This window comes from Austrofundulus limnaeus, unplaced genomic scaffold, assembly GCF_001266775.1.
Source record: "Austrofundulus limnaeus strain Quisiro unplaced genomic scaffold, Austrofundulus_limnaeus-1.0 Scaffold117, whole genome shotgun sequence".
In the NCBI taxonomy this organism is placed as follows: Eukaryota; Metazoa; Chordata; class Actinopteri; order Cyprinodontiformes; family Rivulidae; genus Austrofundulus; species Austrofundulus limnaeus.
In genome coordinates, this window is record NW_013952519.1 from 664,692 (window position 1) to 681,507 (window position 16,816).

The 16,816-nt window shown below is 38.2% G+C and overlaps 1 protein-coding gene across 1 annotated transcript in view; it reads right to left on the bottom strand.

Moving 5' to 3' along the window:
• The window catches only part of fras1 (Fraser extracellular matrix complex subunit 1), a gene marked incomplete in the record, with an annotated part of 260,581 nt that overhangs the window by 168,883 nt on the left and 74,882 nt on the right, over nucleotides 1-16,816 (bottom strand). The window contains 1 exon segment of the mRNA XM_014014601.1: nucleotides 808-915. Within this exon segment, the coding sequence (XP_013870055.1) occupies nucleotides 808-915 (108 nt within the window).

Below are 16,816 nucleotides of genomic sequence, written 5' to 3' on the forward strand. Positions count from 1 at the left end.
GCTCCGCACCTCTCTTCACCCGAGTGTCCAAGACATGTGGCCGCAGATCCGATGAAACGACGACGAAATCGATCATCGTACTGCGGCCTAGGGTGTCCTGGTGCCAAGTGCACATATGGACACCCTTATGCCTGAACATGGTGTTCGTGATGGACAATCCGTGTTGAGCACAGAAGTCCAACAACAGAACTGTTTAACAAAAAAATGTAAATAAATATGTAAAAAAAAGCCATGAATCCAGATTTGTTGTGAATTTACCATTTTCTTTTTATTATCAAATGAAAAGTTCTTCAGAAAGTGTTTATCACTTAAGGAAACGTTCAAATTTACAACCGATGAAAGATTGGACTTTTATAAAATGTAATCTAGACTGGTGATAAAATCTGTAATATGTTACTGGTGTAGGTGACAGGAAGCCACATTTAACGAGTGTTTTGAATAAAAAGGAGCGGACGGGTGGACAAGCACGATGACTAATTTTTAATTAACGTCAGATGGCGAGCTGGCGGAGTGAAATTCATTAGACACTGATTGTTGCCTCAACTTAGCGAGGGGACTGGATTTGAAGCTGTCACATTTAAAACCACTTTTATAAAGAAGAAATGGTTAAAAAATAGGTTTTAAAATATGAGTTTAGGAATGAAACAGAGTCAAAACAGAATCACTGTAAAGTGGATTTTGTTGGGTTTGAGGGTCAAATGTTGGTGAGCTGGAAAACAAGAAAACATTCTGAATAGTGGCCCTCGAGGACTGGAGTTTGACACCTGTATTTTAGGAGTCTGATTTATTTTCACTTGGTTTACTCACCCTCTGGAAGTCACAGCGGGGGTTGGGACAGTGGATGGGTCTGCAGATAGGCACGTCGCTGTAGCAGGTACACTCCTGACACGACTCGGGCCTCCATGACGTGTTGTTCTGTCAACACAAAGACAAAGACGGATTAGTCATTATCATACCTGAACACAGCTGTGAGACTAAAAACAGGTGAACATGAGGCTTCAACTGACTCCTTTCAATACCAAACTAAAGTTCTTTACGTTAAAACTGGAGACCAAATTAATGCCATCTACAGAAGATGAAACGCTGTAAAGTTTGTGGTGCTCAGATCCAAAAACCACAGCCTCTGCCGAAGTTTAAAAGCAGAAATTTAAGTCATCCAGATTATTTTTGTCTCAAGTTTCAAAGTAATTAACTGGATTTGTCTGCTTTCATGGATGAATATAACTGAGTGTCATCAGCATAACAATAAACATTTATTGTCCAATAACGTCACAAAACAGAAACATGCATGAAGTAAACCATACTGGGCCAAGAACTGAACCCTGAGGAACTCCAGTACCAACTCCAGTGTACGAAGACTTATCATTAACACGAACAAATTGAAATCGAACCATTTTAAAGCCGTTCTTGTAATCCTAACATGTTCAAGCCTCTGTAATAGAGTGTTGAGATTAACTTTCTTTGGAGGATTTGTAGGTTTTGAGCATAAAATATAAAGATTAAGATTAAGTCAGCACCAAAATGTGACATCGTCTGAAGTTACTCTTTAGGATTGTGCTGATTTAAAGAGCAACGAGGGGGAAAAAAAGCCTGAGATGTTTTCTTCATGTTGTCATTCAATCGCCTGCATATGCTCAGATAAATATCATCTTAGAGGCCATAAATCCGATTTATCTGAATGACTGACAGGACTTTCAGAGGCTTATGGATCTTTGTGGCTTTGCTCCACACCACGACTAAAGCACATCTTTTAATGGACACGAAGCTTTAACTCAAAAAAATAAATCAGACCTTTTTAAAAAAAAATCACAGGTCTAAGATCAGGAAAATAAAAGCGGAAACTTGTCTTGGCGTCAAACCTGAACATTTTCCAGTAATGATCAAATAATTTTAAATCTTATTAGGCACAGCTCTATAATATAAATGACCCTGGTGTGAGTGTAATAAAGTGTATTTATCCAGTCATTCATCAATTTATTCAAAGTGTCAAGAGAGCCAGCAGTTAGCTCGGTGTCGGCGGCCCCCGGGGGTCTTCTGCATGATGAGGAGAAAATTTGCGGCACTAAGTCACAGCAGGAGGCATCTCCAGCTGCACGCTGGATAATTGAACTAATAAACTATGACAAAACATCCACCAGGCTGCATTACTGAACAGTTTGATGTCATTAAGAAGGGTATAACAACCAGATCCACGACAAGCAGCAAAACCTGCTCTGGTCCACCAAAACTCCTACATCCCAATTATTGTACAGATTTTGATCCACTGTTGCTGTTTGAGTTGTTCCAAACACAGACTTCCTTCCAGTGGCGGCTGGTGGATTTTTCTCCAGGTGGGGCTACAGCTCCAAAATAGACGTATCCCAAAAAGCAATCAAACATGTACTAAGTTGTATCATGCCAGTGTATTTATTAAACAAATGACAATAATAAAACAGCATTACAATGTCATGTAGTGTTTTATTTTTAGTACATAAATGTTGCTTTTCTGTTACTGAGAAGCAAATTTCTTCATGACTCTGGTTAAATTCAGGGATGTTTTAACCAGATTCTTATAGAGCATGGTCAGTGCAGTGAGATGTGATGTTGTTCCTGAGGGAAGTCTGGATTGTCTTCAGAGTTCAGCTCCTCTCAGATTCAGCTGTGGTCAGAAGAGATGTGATGAGAATCTTCAGAAGACTCACAGTCTCTGAAGATGCAGATTATTCTCCATGAAGAGCTCCACAGCACCACTGCAGCTCCTGATCTCATAAAAACCTGTTCAATGTTTAGCTTGGTCCTGTTCAGCACTGCAGCCTCCATGGTGGTGAACTGGAGACCTGCAGGAACGTCTGCCTGCAGCTCTGATCAGATGCTTGTGAAGGCTCAAGATGATGTCAAAAACCTAAAAAAAATAAATGCACAAATTTAATTCAGTATGGAGATGGCTACAAGTGAACTTTATAATATTCAATATATAGAAAATAACTGAAGTTATGAATACACATGCTAATTTATTAACAAATTGTTGCACCTCTAAAGGTATTATATTATATTATATTATATTTAAAGCTGTGTTAACAATATAACTAAATTATACTATGATTAAAAGCACAACTATATTATAGCACTACTATGATTAAAAGCATCACAAAAATATTTTAGCTTTTTTCTTACCTGATTTAAACCATGCTGGGTCAGATCCTGATGCTTTAAATATGAGCCAATGAATCAAAACAAACCATTAGCCTCGCTAAAAGCAGTTAGCTTAGCCTGTTGCTAATCCAGGTCTTGGAAAATAGTGGAGTATAAACTCTCCCTCTGTCTTTGTTCTGCTACTTTTCTTGTCCAGCAGATCTGGTCCAAGCTCTTTAACTTTAAGCTTCTCCTGGTGTGTTCTGGTCTAAAAGACTTTTTTGTTTTAAGAAACTTAGCTAAGTTGTTTAGCTCCTCAATTTCTTAACATGTTAATGCTGGTCACATCGTATCAGTCAGTCTACACCAAACCACGCCCACATACACTCACACTGGAGGCACGTTTTTGTACGTCCACCCTAAATGGCTGAATCTTGTGGCTTTGGGCTGATCCTGGGCTGAACAGAATTAGCCCCAATGAGCCGCAAACCGAGGAGGCGTGGCCAGACGCCTGTCAATCATTCTGAACCAGGACACACATTACATGAAAACGGGCTGTGAAAAGTTAGCCCTGCAGAACGACCCTGGGATCTTCCCAGGTGGTTTGGCACCAGTTTTCCTTGTAAATTTCACAAAATAAGATATATTATTTTTAAATTTTGTTTATTTTAAGTATTTATAAATTGTATATAATTATATTATGATTTTATAATAATGTTTATTTTAACATTTTTTTATTGTGAACACCAGGGAGGGCTTAGCCCTACTAGCCCACTTATACCAGCCGTCACTGCTTCCTTCAAAGAACGCTGGTTTAATTGTATTCACGAACTTGTGGAGGTTGTCTGTTACTTTTGGAAATATAAATGCATAAAATAAAAAAAATAAATCCAAGATTATTCTTAGAGAACACTAAATATTCACTTTACAAGTCAAAGATTTTGTAGGTTTATGCTGCAGCTGTTGCTCTGGTTACAGACTGCTTAATGTGACCGAGTTCTGGTTAAATATAAAAAAAAAATTAATCTGATGATCCATCTGCATAAAGCTGCAACACAAATGAGAGTAAATACAGAGACTTCCACTTTGTCACGACCCCAAATTCAAAGCAACGGATAATTTAACTGGTCAAAAACTGTAATTTTTTTTTCCAGTGATATTTTGCTTTAAACCACTTTAAGCTTTTGAAAAAAAAATCCAGAGGAAAGTCATACGGTCAAATGTGGGAGTTGTTGTGGGTCAAACTGAAAGACGAATCGACTTTAAAAACGAACATTTAATTAGTGGAATCAGTCGACTGAGAAGAACGACACCCAGAGTGGATTAATGCCTCCCCTGAAGAGCGTCCGGAGCCATTTATATTCATCTGAACACGTGGTTAATTACCAGGTTATGGGTGTGGTTCTGGACAGATGTTTGACGAGTTTTATGTGAGACCAGACGAGTCTGATCCGACCTCTGTGCACCGCCTGGATAAATACTTGTGCATATTTATCAACAGCATTCAGATCATGTGAAGCTAGATTCAGCAACTCTGCCATCATAGTTAATGATAGGTCTTAACCTTAACTAATGTAATTTTAGCACAGAAGCTACTAACTGGACTGAGCCAGGATTCAGAATCAAAACACATTGTATTTGGAAGTTATTTATTGAACCTAAAAGGAGTTGAAAACTTTTCAAACGAACCCAACTCCGCAGAAAAATACAAGTAGGGGTCTCTGCGGACGAGTGGGCGTGTCACAACGAAAGGCGATTCTACAGTGACACCCCTGATTTGACGGACTTTTTTAAAGCAACACACCTGATTTGACGGACTTTGTTAAAGGGACACACTTGATTGGACAAGCAAAAAAGGGGCGTCACCGTACGGCACCACCTGATTGGACAAGAACAAAAGGGGCGTTACTGTACGGCACCACTTTTTTCTGGAGAACCCTACTTGGGTCACATTTCTCCTGGTTAACCTTAGTGTTGGGGTCAGGGTCAGGCTGTATAGAGGTCAAGCAGGGTCTAAGGATACCATCATGTAGGCCTCGTAGCCCACAGTGTTTATGCTTTAGATACGCCCACTCTTGTGACACGCCCACTTTGATTCCACAGATAACCCCTTCTCAAAAAATAAGTTAGGGTTGAGCAATACTGGCAAATAAATTTAGCCGATGACGATTAATATAACCATTACTAAATGACAGTGTTAGAATTACCCCACATTAACGTTAGCTTCACATTAGCATTAGCTCTAATTTAGCAATAACCCAGCATTAACATGAGCTCTGCAGTAGCATTAGCTCTGCTTTAGCAGTAATCTTGTGTTAATGTTAAATCTGCATTAGCATTAGCCTTGCTTTAGCAATTAACCTTGTGTTAACGTTAAATCTGCATTAGCATTAGCCTTGCTTTAGCATCAACCCTGCGTTAACGTTATATCCGCATTAGCATTAGTTTTACATTAGCATTAACTCTGCTTTAGCATAAACCCTGAGTTAAGATTAGCTCTGCATTAACATTAACCCTATGTTAACATTAGCTCTGCATTAGCATTAGCTTTACTTTAGCATTAACTCTGCGTTAACATTAACTCTGCTTTAGCGTTAACCTTGAGTTAACATTAGCTCTGCATTAGCATTAACTTTGCTTTAGCATTAACCCTGAGTTAACATTAGCTCTGTATTAGCATTAGTTTTGCATTAGCTCTGCTTTAGCATTAACCCTGCATTAACATGAGCTCTGCATCAACATTAGCTTTGCATTAGCATTAGCTCTGCTTTAGCATTAGCGCCATATTAGGGCAGCATGCCTCACAGCAATAAGGTCCTGAGTTGAATTCCCAGTTCAGACCCAGGGTCTTTCTGTGTGGAACTGTATGTTCTCCTCGTGCTTATGTGTGTTTTCTCTGGTTCCCTGCCCCCACAAACCAAAAACATGCACATTAGGATGCCTTCTAACCCAGGCCTCCCTTGCATAAGAAAACTGGGATATCCATGGAATTTGTCTGGTTAAATATAAGTAAATAAATGAAATAAATGTTAGCATTAGCTTCACATTAACGTTTGCTTTGCTTTAGCGTTAGCTCCATGTTGGCCCTGCTTTAGCCTCTGCATTAGCTCTGCGCCGCACTGACATATGTTACTAATCACAGCAATAGACCATTTCATAGTTATGCGGTCAATGGTTCCAGGTCACAGGTCAACCGAGGTAACGCTGAGGCCGCTACAGAAACATCATTGTGGGCTTTAGTAATAATTTTTAGCTACGAAATGATCTATCGCAAAGAGCCAAATATTAATAGGTGATATTTTTTAGAACACAATACAATTTTGCTCAGTAAGAGTTTAAATAAGGACAAAAGGGTTAAATCTGTTATATGAAGTTCAAACTCATCAAAACCATTTTTACATTTTGCTAAATTAAAGTCCTGATGTTTCTTTGTTTTATTTAATTAATTTTTAAAGCCATTTCCTGGCGGGTTGTGATGATCTATGTCCCATCTTTAAGTTTTATTTTTCTCCACATGAAGCAGAGGAAACTGTTCCCAAACCTTAGAAGGAGCATTAACGATGAAAGGAGTGCAGCTTTAACCTTCCTTCTTTTGTTCAGCCGACAGAAGACTGTGGTCAGAATGTAAAGAGGCGCGTTTATCCTCCTGAGTGAATCACAAACAGCATGAGGCTGAGAAACAAGCAGAGTCCTAAAGAAAATCCCAAGAGGCCTCCATCAGCACCACGCTGATTCAATTAAACTTCAATCAGGAATAAGAAAAGTCAAACACTAACAGGCTCCAGCTTCATTCATCTGTCAGATTCACCAGTCAGACTCTCATTCATTAGAGCTGAGTGGAAAAACACAAACAAAATTAAAATAAACCTCAAATTAGCTCCAACCAGAGGAGTCGATTAAAACAAATTCAATCTGTGGACTAGCAAACCGAAGACATACAGGATGAAAAATTAGCATAAACTAGATCTTAATTACATTTAAAAATTGTTTCCTTAAAATCATGCAGGTTTCAAACAAATATCTCAACATATTTACCACCTGACGAAAAGAAAAACGTCCAGTTAAACTTGTAGAATGTTGAAGCTCTCGTTAGCGTCATGCTAATGTTAGCTTTTCATCAGTAACATATAAAGTTATTTATTGCAGAAATATCAACCTTACACAAAATAAATATACAACATTTCTAACAGCAGTAAAACATTAAAACAAACAATAATGTGAAAGTTTAGTATAATTTTTGAACCTTGGTTAGATTAATTATTTAAAATTCTCTGGAATACAGTATTTACTTTTATTTACAAGCATTCTTTTCCATAAAACTACACTAAAATCTCCAGTTTTCACAAAAGCAAGGTTCCCAGAATTATTTTTCTTATGCTTTTTTTTGGCTACAGTTTCACAAAGTTTATCTTGTAGCCACAGGTTTGCTAAACTAAACTTAGCTTGTAGCCAGTTTGCTAAGCTAAACTTAGTTTGTAGCCAGTTTGCTAAGCTAAACTTAGCTTGCTAAGCCACAGTTTGCTAAGCTAAGCTTAGCTTGGTTTGCTGAGTTTAGCTTGAAGTCGCTGGTTTGCTAAGCTGTATTTATAGGCACATATTAGCATGTAGCCCCCAGTTTGCTAAGTTTAGCTTGATAATCTTATCATATAGCCACAGGTGCGCTACACTTTGCTTGTAGTCACAAATTAAAATTTTGTAATTTCAACTTTAAACTACAGTTTTGCTGATTCGAGTTTAAGTTACAGTTTCCATAATTTTAGCTTTGAGTTTGGGTTTGCAAATTTTAGCTTGTGGCTACCCTTTAGTTAGCTTTAGCTATAAACTTTTTAAATTTTGATTTTTTCAAATTTCAGCTTACAGCTACATATTTGATGATTTAAGCTTTGCTAATTTTAGCTTCTGTTCTGTTTATTTAAACATTTTTAATTCATTTTTAGCTGTTTCAATAACTTCCAGCTGCCATTCATCACTCAGCATTTTCACGCAGTGCAGATTTATTTTTAGGTGAAACAGTTTTTTTAAGTTGGCCTAATTACTTGGTTCTCCTCACTCATTTACTTTGACAAAAGTTTTTAGTTTCAAACTTTTAAACGAGCAAACGTTGCAAAACCATCTTTATTGGCACAAGCAGTGGTCTTTCAGTGACATTTAGACTGTGGTGTTCAATCATTGTGAACAGACGGACGGACCACGGCTTCAAGTGCTGATGTTTCACTTTCACTTTTTTTTATTAATTATTATTTTTTCATTACCTCCGCCAAGGGCGAGGTAATGTTTTCGGCCGCGTATGTCCGTCTTTCGTTCTGTCTGTGGACAACATTACTCAAAAACATGTGGACGGATTATCATGACATTTTTACCACAAGTGGGTACTGGGCCAAGGAACACACCTTTAAATTTTGGTGATGTTCCGGGTCACGATGCGGATACAGGAACTTTTTTTCTTTGAACACTCTGAGATCGGCAAAGCTGTGATGCTTTCACAGGGCTTCTGTAAAAAACAGTGAGCTGGATTGGACAGCATGGACTTCAAACTTTATAAAAGTAATGTTAAAACCACATTTAATGATGAACAATTTTTGCCATAAAATGCGCATTTACAGAACGTTTTGTGACCAGGAAGTGCGTGACTGCACCGTGAAACCTATTTTTCCCATTTCCTCAAACACACCACATTTCTGAAACAACCAATCAAAACAGTTTGTCTCTACTAGGCTTGTAAACAGAGAGCTGCCGGGCCTCAAAGTTTGGAGACGGGGGGAGCCAGGAGGCACTTTATAAAGAGAGTCAAACCATTACAAACTCATACAAGGAGATAAAACAGACGTTTTACATGGTGAAATGTGACTGATGAAAACTTAGGAGCTTAATCCCACACCAGTTTGACCATGAATAACGTCAGGTGATGAGTCTGACTTTTTTTTTTTTCACATTAGACTCCACAGAGAAGAAACCCCGTGCATACTGCTGCTTAAATGTTCACTACGTCAGAACTTATTCAACAAATGTGTTTCCATCTCTGCTTTAATGCATTAACTCTTACAGGACGGGGGAAATTGGCCTTGGYGGAGGTTTGCACTCTCCCAGTGCTTCTAGTTTATTCATTTAATTAAAAACAAACAAAACATTTCACACAATAAAGCAATACAATACATGATGTTTCACTCCTTTAGGTCAATAAATGTTTGAAAGGAAAACTTTTAAAAAGTTCAGGGATCTGAACTGGACCAGAGAGATGAGCCTGATGTCAAACTGAATAAATAAAAAGCTTTAAGAGGTCGACTCAAAGCTGGTCTTAGTTTCCCATTCATCTGTCCTCTGACCCGTGTCACCAGGAGGACCTCTCCTCCACAGGGTTAACATCGTTATCTCAGCAGCCGTGCATTTTCATCTGGGAGACGAGGAAGAGTTTAAAAGTTCTGGCTCAGCTCAGCGGCTCCACATTCCCTCACATCTCCGGTCCAATTAAGGGACCTGCTGGTCGGACATGACAAACGACCGGCTGATCGCTGGCCTCCCGGCACGCATAAATCCTGCTGTCTGCCACGGCTGCCGTCGCTCCAGCAGGCAAATATCAGCATCGAGCGCATAATGGGTTCTGGTTCATCAAACAGACGGAAGGAAACAGTCCAGCAGGAGGAGAGCCGCAGCAACAACAGACGATGTTTATACAGAAGTCACGAGTCAGCAGTCACGTTATAGAGATCCATCCGGTTTCTCTTTATTCTTTGTCTTTTCTTTTTCAGGGGCAGTTTCGACAAATGTGACCCATCACATCGAAATGAGAATTAAGTCAAAAAGTGGAGAAATAGGCAAATGTAGAGTTTTGATTTAAACATTTGCAAGAAGTGAATTTTGTCAAAGCATAATGAATTAATGCAATTTCAATGTATCATTTGAATGAACTGTCTGAAATATAACCATAAAACAAAAAATTTGAAGCAYTTTTTTGAGCAGTAGCAACAAAAACACTGATTTTGAGCAAAAACGTGTTAAAATTTTAAGATTTTCCCTGTGAGCTAGAAGAAGTTTTGTTTTATTCCAGCTGAGAAATCTCAGTATTCAAATAATTTCTGAGGTTTCCTCTTTATAAGGACATCAAAAATTCCTCATTAAAATTACATAAAATTAGGATTCAGACCAAGTTTTATTGTAACCAACAAGACAAATTAAGGCAAATCTCTGGATCCACCTATGATATCAGAATGATCCAGGTATCAAAATGTAAAATGTAATTAGGTCATTTTGATCAAATTTGACTCAATCCTCATTTCGATATGATGTGTCAAAATGTCAAACCTTCAGCTCATTCAAGACATTCTGGCTTAAACTTTTGAATTTTTTAACTTTTATACTTTTCAAAACTTTACAAAGATTTTCCTTAAAAGAAATACATTATTTTTTCTATTCCTTTGAACCTGTTTTTTTTTAATACATTATTACATGAATTTATTTTAGCCTTTTGTTACTGTTGGCTTTTGTCTAGCCTTTTGCTAATGGTAGGTAGCATTTAGCAACATTTAGCTACAATGTGAAAACATTTAGTTTGCATTTTTTACTTTTAGCAATAACCTAGCATTTTATTTCTTTACACTTTTAGGTAGCTTCTTCTTATTGTAAGTTGAGCTAGCCTTTTGATACATTACCCTATAGCAAGCATTTAGCTACTTAGGAAGCATTTATTAACTTATTTTTAGTTACCTTCATCCTTTAGTTAGCTTTTGCTACTCTTAGCTTTTAGCTAAACTAAATTTTTACTATGTATTTTACCTTTTTTTGCATTTCACTACTGTTTTGCTCATTTTAGGTAGAGTTCTGAAATGTTTAGCTAACATCATACAATTTTTAGTTAGCATTTTGCTTACAATTAGCTTTGAACTCGTATCTTGCATCCTTAAACTTTTAGCTACCATTTGTTGCTCTTAAGTTTTGGCTATCCTTTTGCTACTTGTATTTTTTAGTAGTGTTGTGCTACTTTTGCCTTTTGCTGCTTTTACAAGTCAATTTTCACTATTTTTTTGTTAGCTATTTGCAGCTTTCAGTTAGTATTTTACGACTTTTAGCATTGAGCTAGCATATTTATACCTTTAACTTTTTAGGTAGCCTTTTGTTACCTCAACTTTGTTTTGTGTTTTGCTCTGTTTAGCTGATGTGTTTGGCTTTTTTCAGCTTTAACAGCTCAGGTCAGCTTGGATTGAGTGCTCACGCTGTATTTTTAACAGAAAATGCCATTTATCTTTTGTTTTAAAGCAAAAATCTGAAAGAGATTAAATGGTTTTACTTCTTGCTCGTAGAACCAGAACCACATTTGGGACATTTTGTTTCAGATAGAAGCACCAGCTGCTGACCCGTTTGAGAAAAAATAGAAATGCACAGTCAAGGTTTTCAAGGAAACCGGAAAAAACGGTGTTTGATGACTAAAAAAAAACCATATTTTACACCCGTAAAAATCCACTGGAGTAAAAATCAAAAGTTGATTTAAAATAATGTTACCTTTTTTAAGTTTGTGCACTATTGGCCAAAAAAATAATCACGATTAATTGTATTTAGCCAATAATGATTAATATGATGATTAATTCCCTGGGGTCTCTGGACGCCCTTATATCTTAGTCACATGACCAGTTTAAATCACTCTAGTGGTAAACAAATGCTCTCCGTAAAAATGTGTTCCAAATTGTGTCTGTAATGGAACTAATACTTTTATGTTCAAGCTAGTAAGAACCAGCTTAAACATAAACAACCAGATAGAAAAAAAAGCCTTTTGTTCTCTGCGGCAACGTTTTTCTGTCATTTCAGCCTTTTCAGTTGTCTCCCTCCTACAGCGCGGCCATTGCCAGTATCACTCCACCCCCGTTAACAATAAGTGTTAATTAGGTGTCAACGATAGCTATGTGATGTGAGTATCAGTCACATGGAGGCAGGGCTTAAAAGCCTGAATTTAGCCTGAAACTCTCAGACTGAAGAAGTCTCTTGGAGGAGAGACGAAACGTTTCATTAGAGAAGAACCCGTCCAGAAGACCTACACAATCCGTACTGAAACACCGGATCATGACTGATGGCGGAGAATAAAAAATGTGGCAGGTGAAGGTGGATGACGAGGCCATTTGTGGCAGGATTTTTTGTTCTTGTGGAGACATTTCACTCAGTAGATCCGCTCCAACGTCTCACAGCTCATTACATCCGTAAAAAAAATAAAATAATAAAAAAATCCACAATGTGACTCCGGTTAAAAGTTTCACTGTGGCTCTGAAAAACTGCTGCACTTCAGGCCTAATTTGATTTACCTCTGATGGGTAAAAGTAAAAGAAACAATTTTTACTGTGAGTAAAACTCAGTCTCCTGAGGAGTACGAAGAACTCTAAAGGGAAAAAATACAGTAGTGAAGATAAAAGTGAACAGAAGCTAAATCAGATTTTGTGTTTTATCTCTCAGGCCTGCGGTGAAACAAAAACCTACGACCAGCATTTATTCAATCTCAGCTCCATTTGTTGCACAGCTTTGGAAGAGCTGCTTCTTTTAATATCCAATCTTTAATCTCTGACAAAACCAATTCAGAATAAAGCATAAGGGACTAAATACGGAGGAGATAATTTAATTTATTGTCCCCCGTTGTGGAGCAAAGAGGGGAATTTGAAACACCTGCCATGTGAGCTGGATCATTTTAAAAACAAAGACAAGTATGGACTTCCATTTCAGTGAGTGGTTGCAGCTCGGTGTAAGAAAGGGCTCTAATGAAAACTGGGTTGCCAGGTCGAAATTCAAGATGGCTGCCGCCATATAAACTTAGCCCAAAACTTAGGGAAAATTATGTTTGGTAGATTGTTTCTTTGTTGTTAATGATTCTTATTGGCAAAAAATGTTATACCGCTGGAAATCCTTTTAATTTCTGTTTAAAACGTTGCCACATTTGTAAGGAACATGCATTTGTGCGATGAGCAGTGGAGCTGAATATGTGAGTTGCGCACATGAAAAATTTGCCAAATCTCTGCCAAACAGCTTATTTTACTATTATTAGCTTACTGCGTTTCCTTGACCAAAAAAATGTGCAAATTAGAATTTCAAAAATAAATGTGCTTAATGGAAACGCTTGACAAAATGGTTTTGCGCTAGGATGAGGTGGTTTTTCGGCCGTATATCAAAATTGCTGTATTTCGCAAGACTGCAATGGAAACACTTTTTTCGCATCTCAGGGGTCACGTGATCAACAACCGGATGTTTCTACTGGTGAAAAAGATGACGAGAGAAGACAACAGGAAGTAGAATTAGTAAAATCACCAAAATAGTAAAAGAAAGTAGTAAAATCACCAACTACAATTTCCCCAAAACACAGCATTCGTAGCCGCTCCCAAGTATTAAGGGCTCGTCGCTCGAAAGCCTGGATAAGATGCTGACGTCTCCTCTGATGGCTGATGATGAGCATTAGCGCCATGGTTGCAATATGTATGTGTTTGCAGCCGTTGCCGCCATGTTTATAATGACTCACTGCAAGAACAAATGTATTAACGTGTGATCAGTGTGCATTGTGATTCGTTTCCCATCCAAGTCATCTCCACTTTGGCATGCTACTCCTCCTGCACACCTTGTCCTAGAGCTGCCATTGTAATTGGTATCTGTAAAGCTCCTATGCCAAATGATGGCTATGCCTTTTGCTGCCTGTACAACTTATAGTTTTTGAAATATTCATGTTTAATGATTTATAATGGGAGTCAATGGAGCCTTGTATTGGTCAAATACTGCCCCCTGCTGTATATACTCAGTACTGAACCATAGTTTAATAATAGTTCATCTCAATAGTTCAGTGTTTACAATACTAATGATTGTATTTTGATGTTTTACCATAATATTGTCCTAATATTGCTCTATTGCTGTAATATATTGCAGTTTAGTGTCAACAATTGCATTGGCAATGTGGCCTCTTTCTGCACACATACAAATCAACCCTTGGCAGTACCCCCTACCACAGTTCTAATGGTCTCATGGTTAACCCTATGGGCTTTCATGTGGGAGATCAGGGTTCAAAACCCAGCTACAGCAACTTTAACAAAAAAATTCTACAAACTTCATATTGTTACACAATTATGCTCATTACAGACACCTGCTGACTTGACAAGCACAAGCTGGCAGAAAACACATTTGAACTTGGTCACATTTCATTCTTAAAGTCCAGTGATGCAGGCAAAGCCATGCTGCAATGACATGCTACATGGCAATGCACAATTGTTTTTACATCGTAAAAACCCATGTCTAGTTTTAATAGCATGTCTTACTTAATGGAAATGCCACATTTGCAAAACTGTGTTTTTTCTACATTAACAGAATATCGACAAAGTTTTGCAATGGAAACACAGCTACTGACTCTTGTTTTGAGCTTCTTTAGATTTATTGTCAAGAAGCATTGTTACAACAAAGAAATAATCCACCAAATTTCCTTACTTTTCTGTTAAGTTTACATGTAAATTGGTCACCCCGATCATAAAAAAACAATGTTTTCTAGCTTCTTTATTGCTTATATATGATTTTATAGCTTTCTCAAATAATCTGGGTGGTTGTAGATTAATTTATGCTGGGCAAGGCCACCGCCGGCCACCCCCTGGCTCTGCCACTGCACCTGGTAGTAAATAAAAGTGCTCCCTCTTCTCTTAGGGATCTGTCAAAACCCTCAGCAACGTGAGACATCAACACACCACTTCTTTATTTTGTTCCTGTTCTGTAGCTCTCAACAGCAGAAACAGAAACGTCGTGTTTCACCTCTGACAAAACAAACCTTCTGCTCCGAGGACCCAAGCAGCGGTTTAAATAAATAATGCACGTGTGTTTGTTTTGGTGGTAAAAGTCACGTTGGTGGATTTGGAGGCCGAGCGCCGTTTTCCTTTCAGACTGAAAAGGCAGCTTCAGTTAAAGATTAACGACAAGTGCTACTCAGACATCTTAGTTTGCGTTTATAAAACCAGGCAGGTTTTCATTTATTTTTGGGGCAGAGCTCAGGTTCTGTTTCACAGAGCTGCTGCTTCTCAAACTCCAGATCCAACACGAGGAAAAGGTCAAAGGTCAAAGGTCATTCTGTCAGCAGCTGGAGCTCATACTTAAATATAAATGTGCTACTAAAAACACTCCACAATTAAATGTCCCCTCGTATTTATTTCCTGTCAGGAGACGTATTTGTAATCGAGACGACTTCAAAAAGGTTTATAATCCATCCTAATTGTTTGACGCTTCACAGCATTCACACTGTTGAGATAACTTTTTCTTCCGTACGTTTTTCGGCATCTAACTCGTTCCACAATTTTTGTTCTCTTTCAACAATTCATATATCAAAACGTCCAGCTCATTCATGTGAGGGGTGCTATGACTTTTGGTATTTCAGCTATTTATCATTTTCAGCTATTTCATTTTTTTAGCCAATTTTTGTCATTGAAAATGAATGGAGCTGTTTTCAACATGTTTAAAACGTTTCTAAATAGTACTTTAGAACAGTGTTTCACAAAGTTGGGGTCGGGACCCAAAGTGGGGTCCCGAAACATCAAGGTGGAGTCCTGAAAAGATTTTATTTTTCATTTTTGTCTTAGTTGCTACAAAGGAGTGAGGTTAGTGTATTTAAAATGGACAAATGTAGTATAAAAATATTGTTACTATGCCCATGTTTTATTGACCTGATACAAATGTTTATCATCCAGAAACAGTTGGGGGCACAGGTCTCTGCTACTGTTATTTTGTGGGTCAAAAGCTGAAAAGTTTGGGAACCACTGCACTTTGGTTCCCAAAGTTGGGCTTGGGACCCAATTATGGGTNTATTTTGTGGGTCAAAAGCTGAAAAGTTTGGGAACCACTGCTGTAGAATTAGGGGACCTAAATATTTGAGTTATTGTTTCAGGGTTAGTGCAACTAATATTTACATTAGTGCTGCCCACCACTGCTGGTATGCTTTTGCTACATTTAGCTACCCTTCTTTTTCTTTTTAGCTTACCTACTGCGTATTTTAGCTTTTAGCTAGTATTTTGCTTTTTTTTTGCTGAACTTAGTTTCAGCTTCTTCAACAGCTTTCATCTCTGTGGAAAATGATTTTTTCTCTACTTTTTTCTGAAAAGTTTGATGCCGACAGACGTTCTAAATAAAACATCATTTAGTTTTTATTTACTGCCCCCCCCACCCCCCGACACAAACTGGATGATTAAACACTGCGTCGCTGCATCATAAAAACGGACAGAAATGATCAAACTCTTCATCACAAACCCTTTGTCGTCGCTCCTCTCACATCTTCCATCATTTGCTCGTGTTGTTCGGAGGACTAATCACGCTGGCACGTCGTGCCTAATTGCTCATTAAAGAGGCGCTTAAAGACAAATTAGTGCCTTGAAGTGAAGCAGTTCGTTCCTCCTGCCAGGTTACAGGAAGCAGCAAAGAGAACTTTCTGTTCGTGACGGAAGTTAAAGTGCATCGATTTAGAAAACCGCGAGCGATAAAAGAAACTCATCCAGCAGTTTGGAGAAATATGAAGCTGCAGGTTTCAGGAAGTAGCAGAAGATAAAATCTAAATCTAAAGCTCGTAAAACATCAGCGAGGAGTTTGTTCCTCTGGGCCGTAAAAGCCAGACCATCCGCCCGGCTCTGGCACGAGCTCAGGCATGAGGATGTATTGATTACCATGGGGACGACTCCTGACAGCTTTAGCAGCAGAGGGTGTGTGTGTGTGTGTGTGTGTGTGTGTG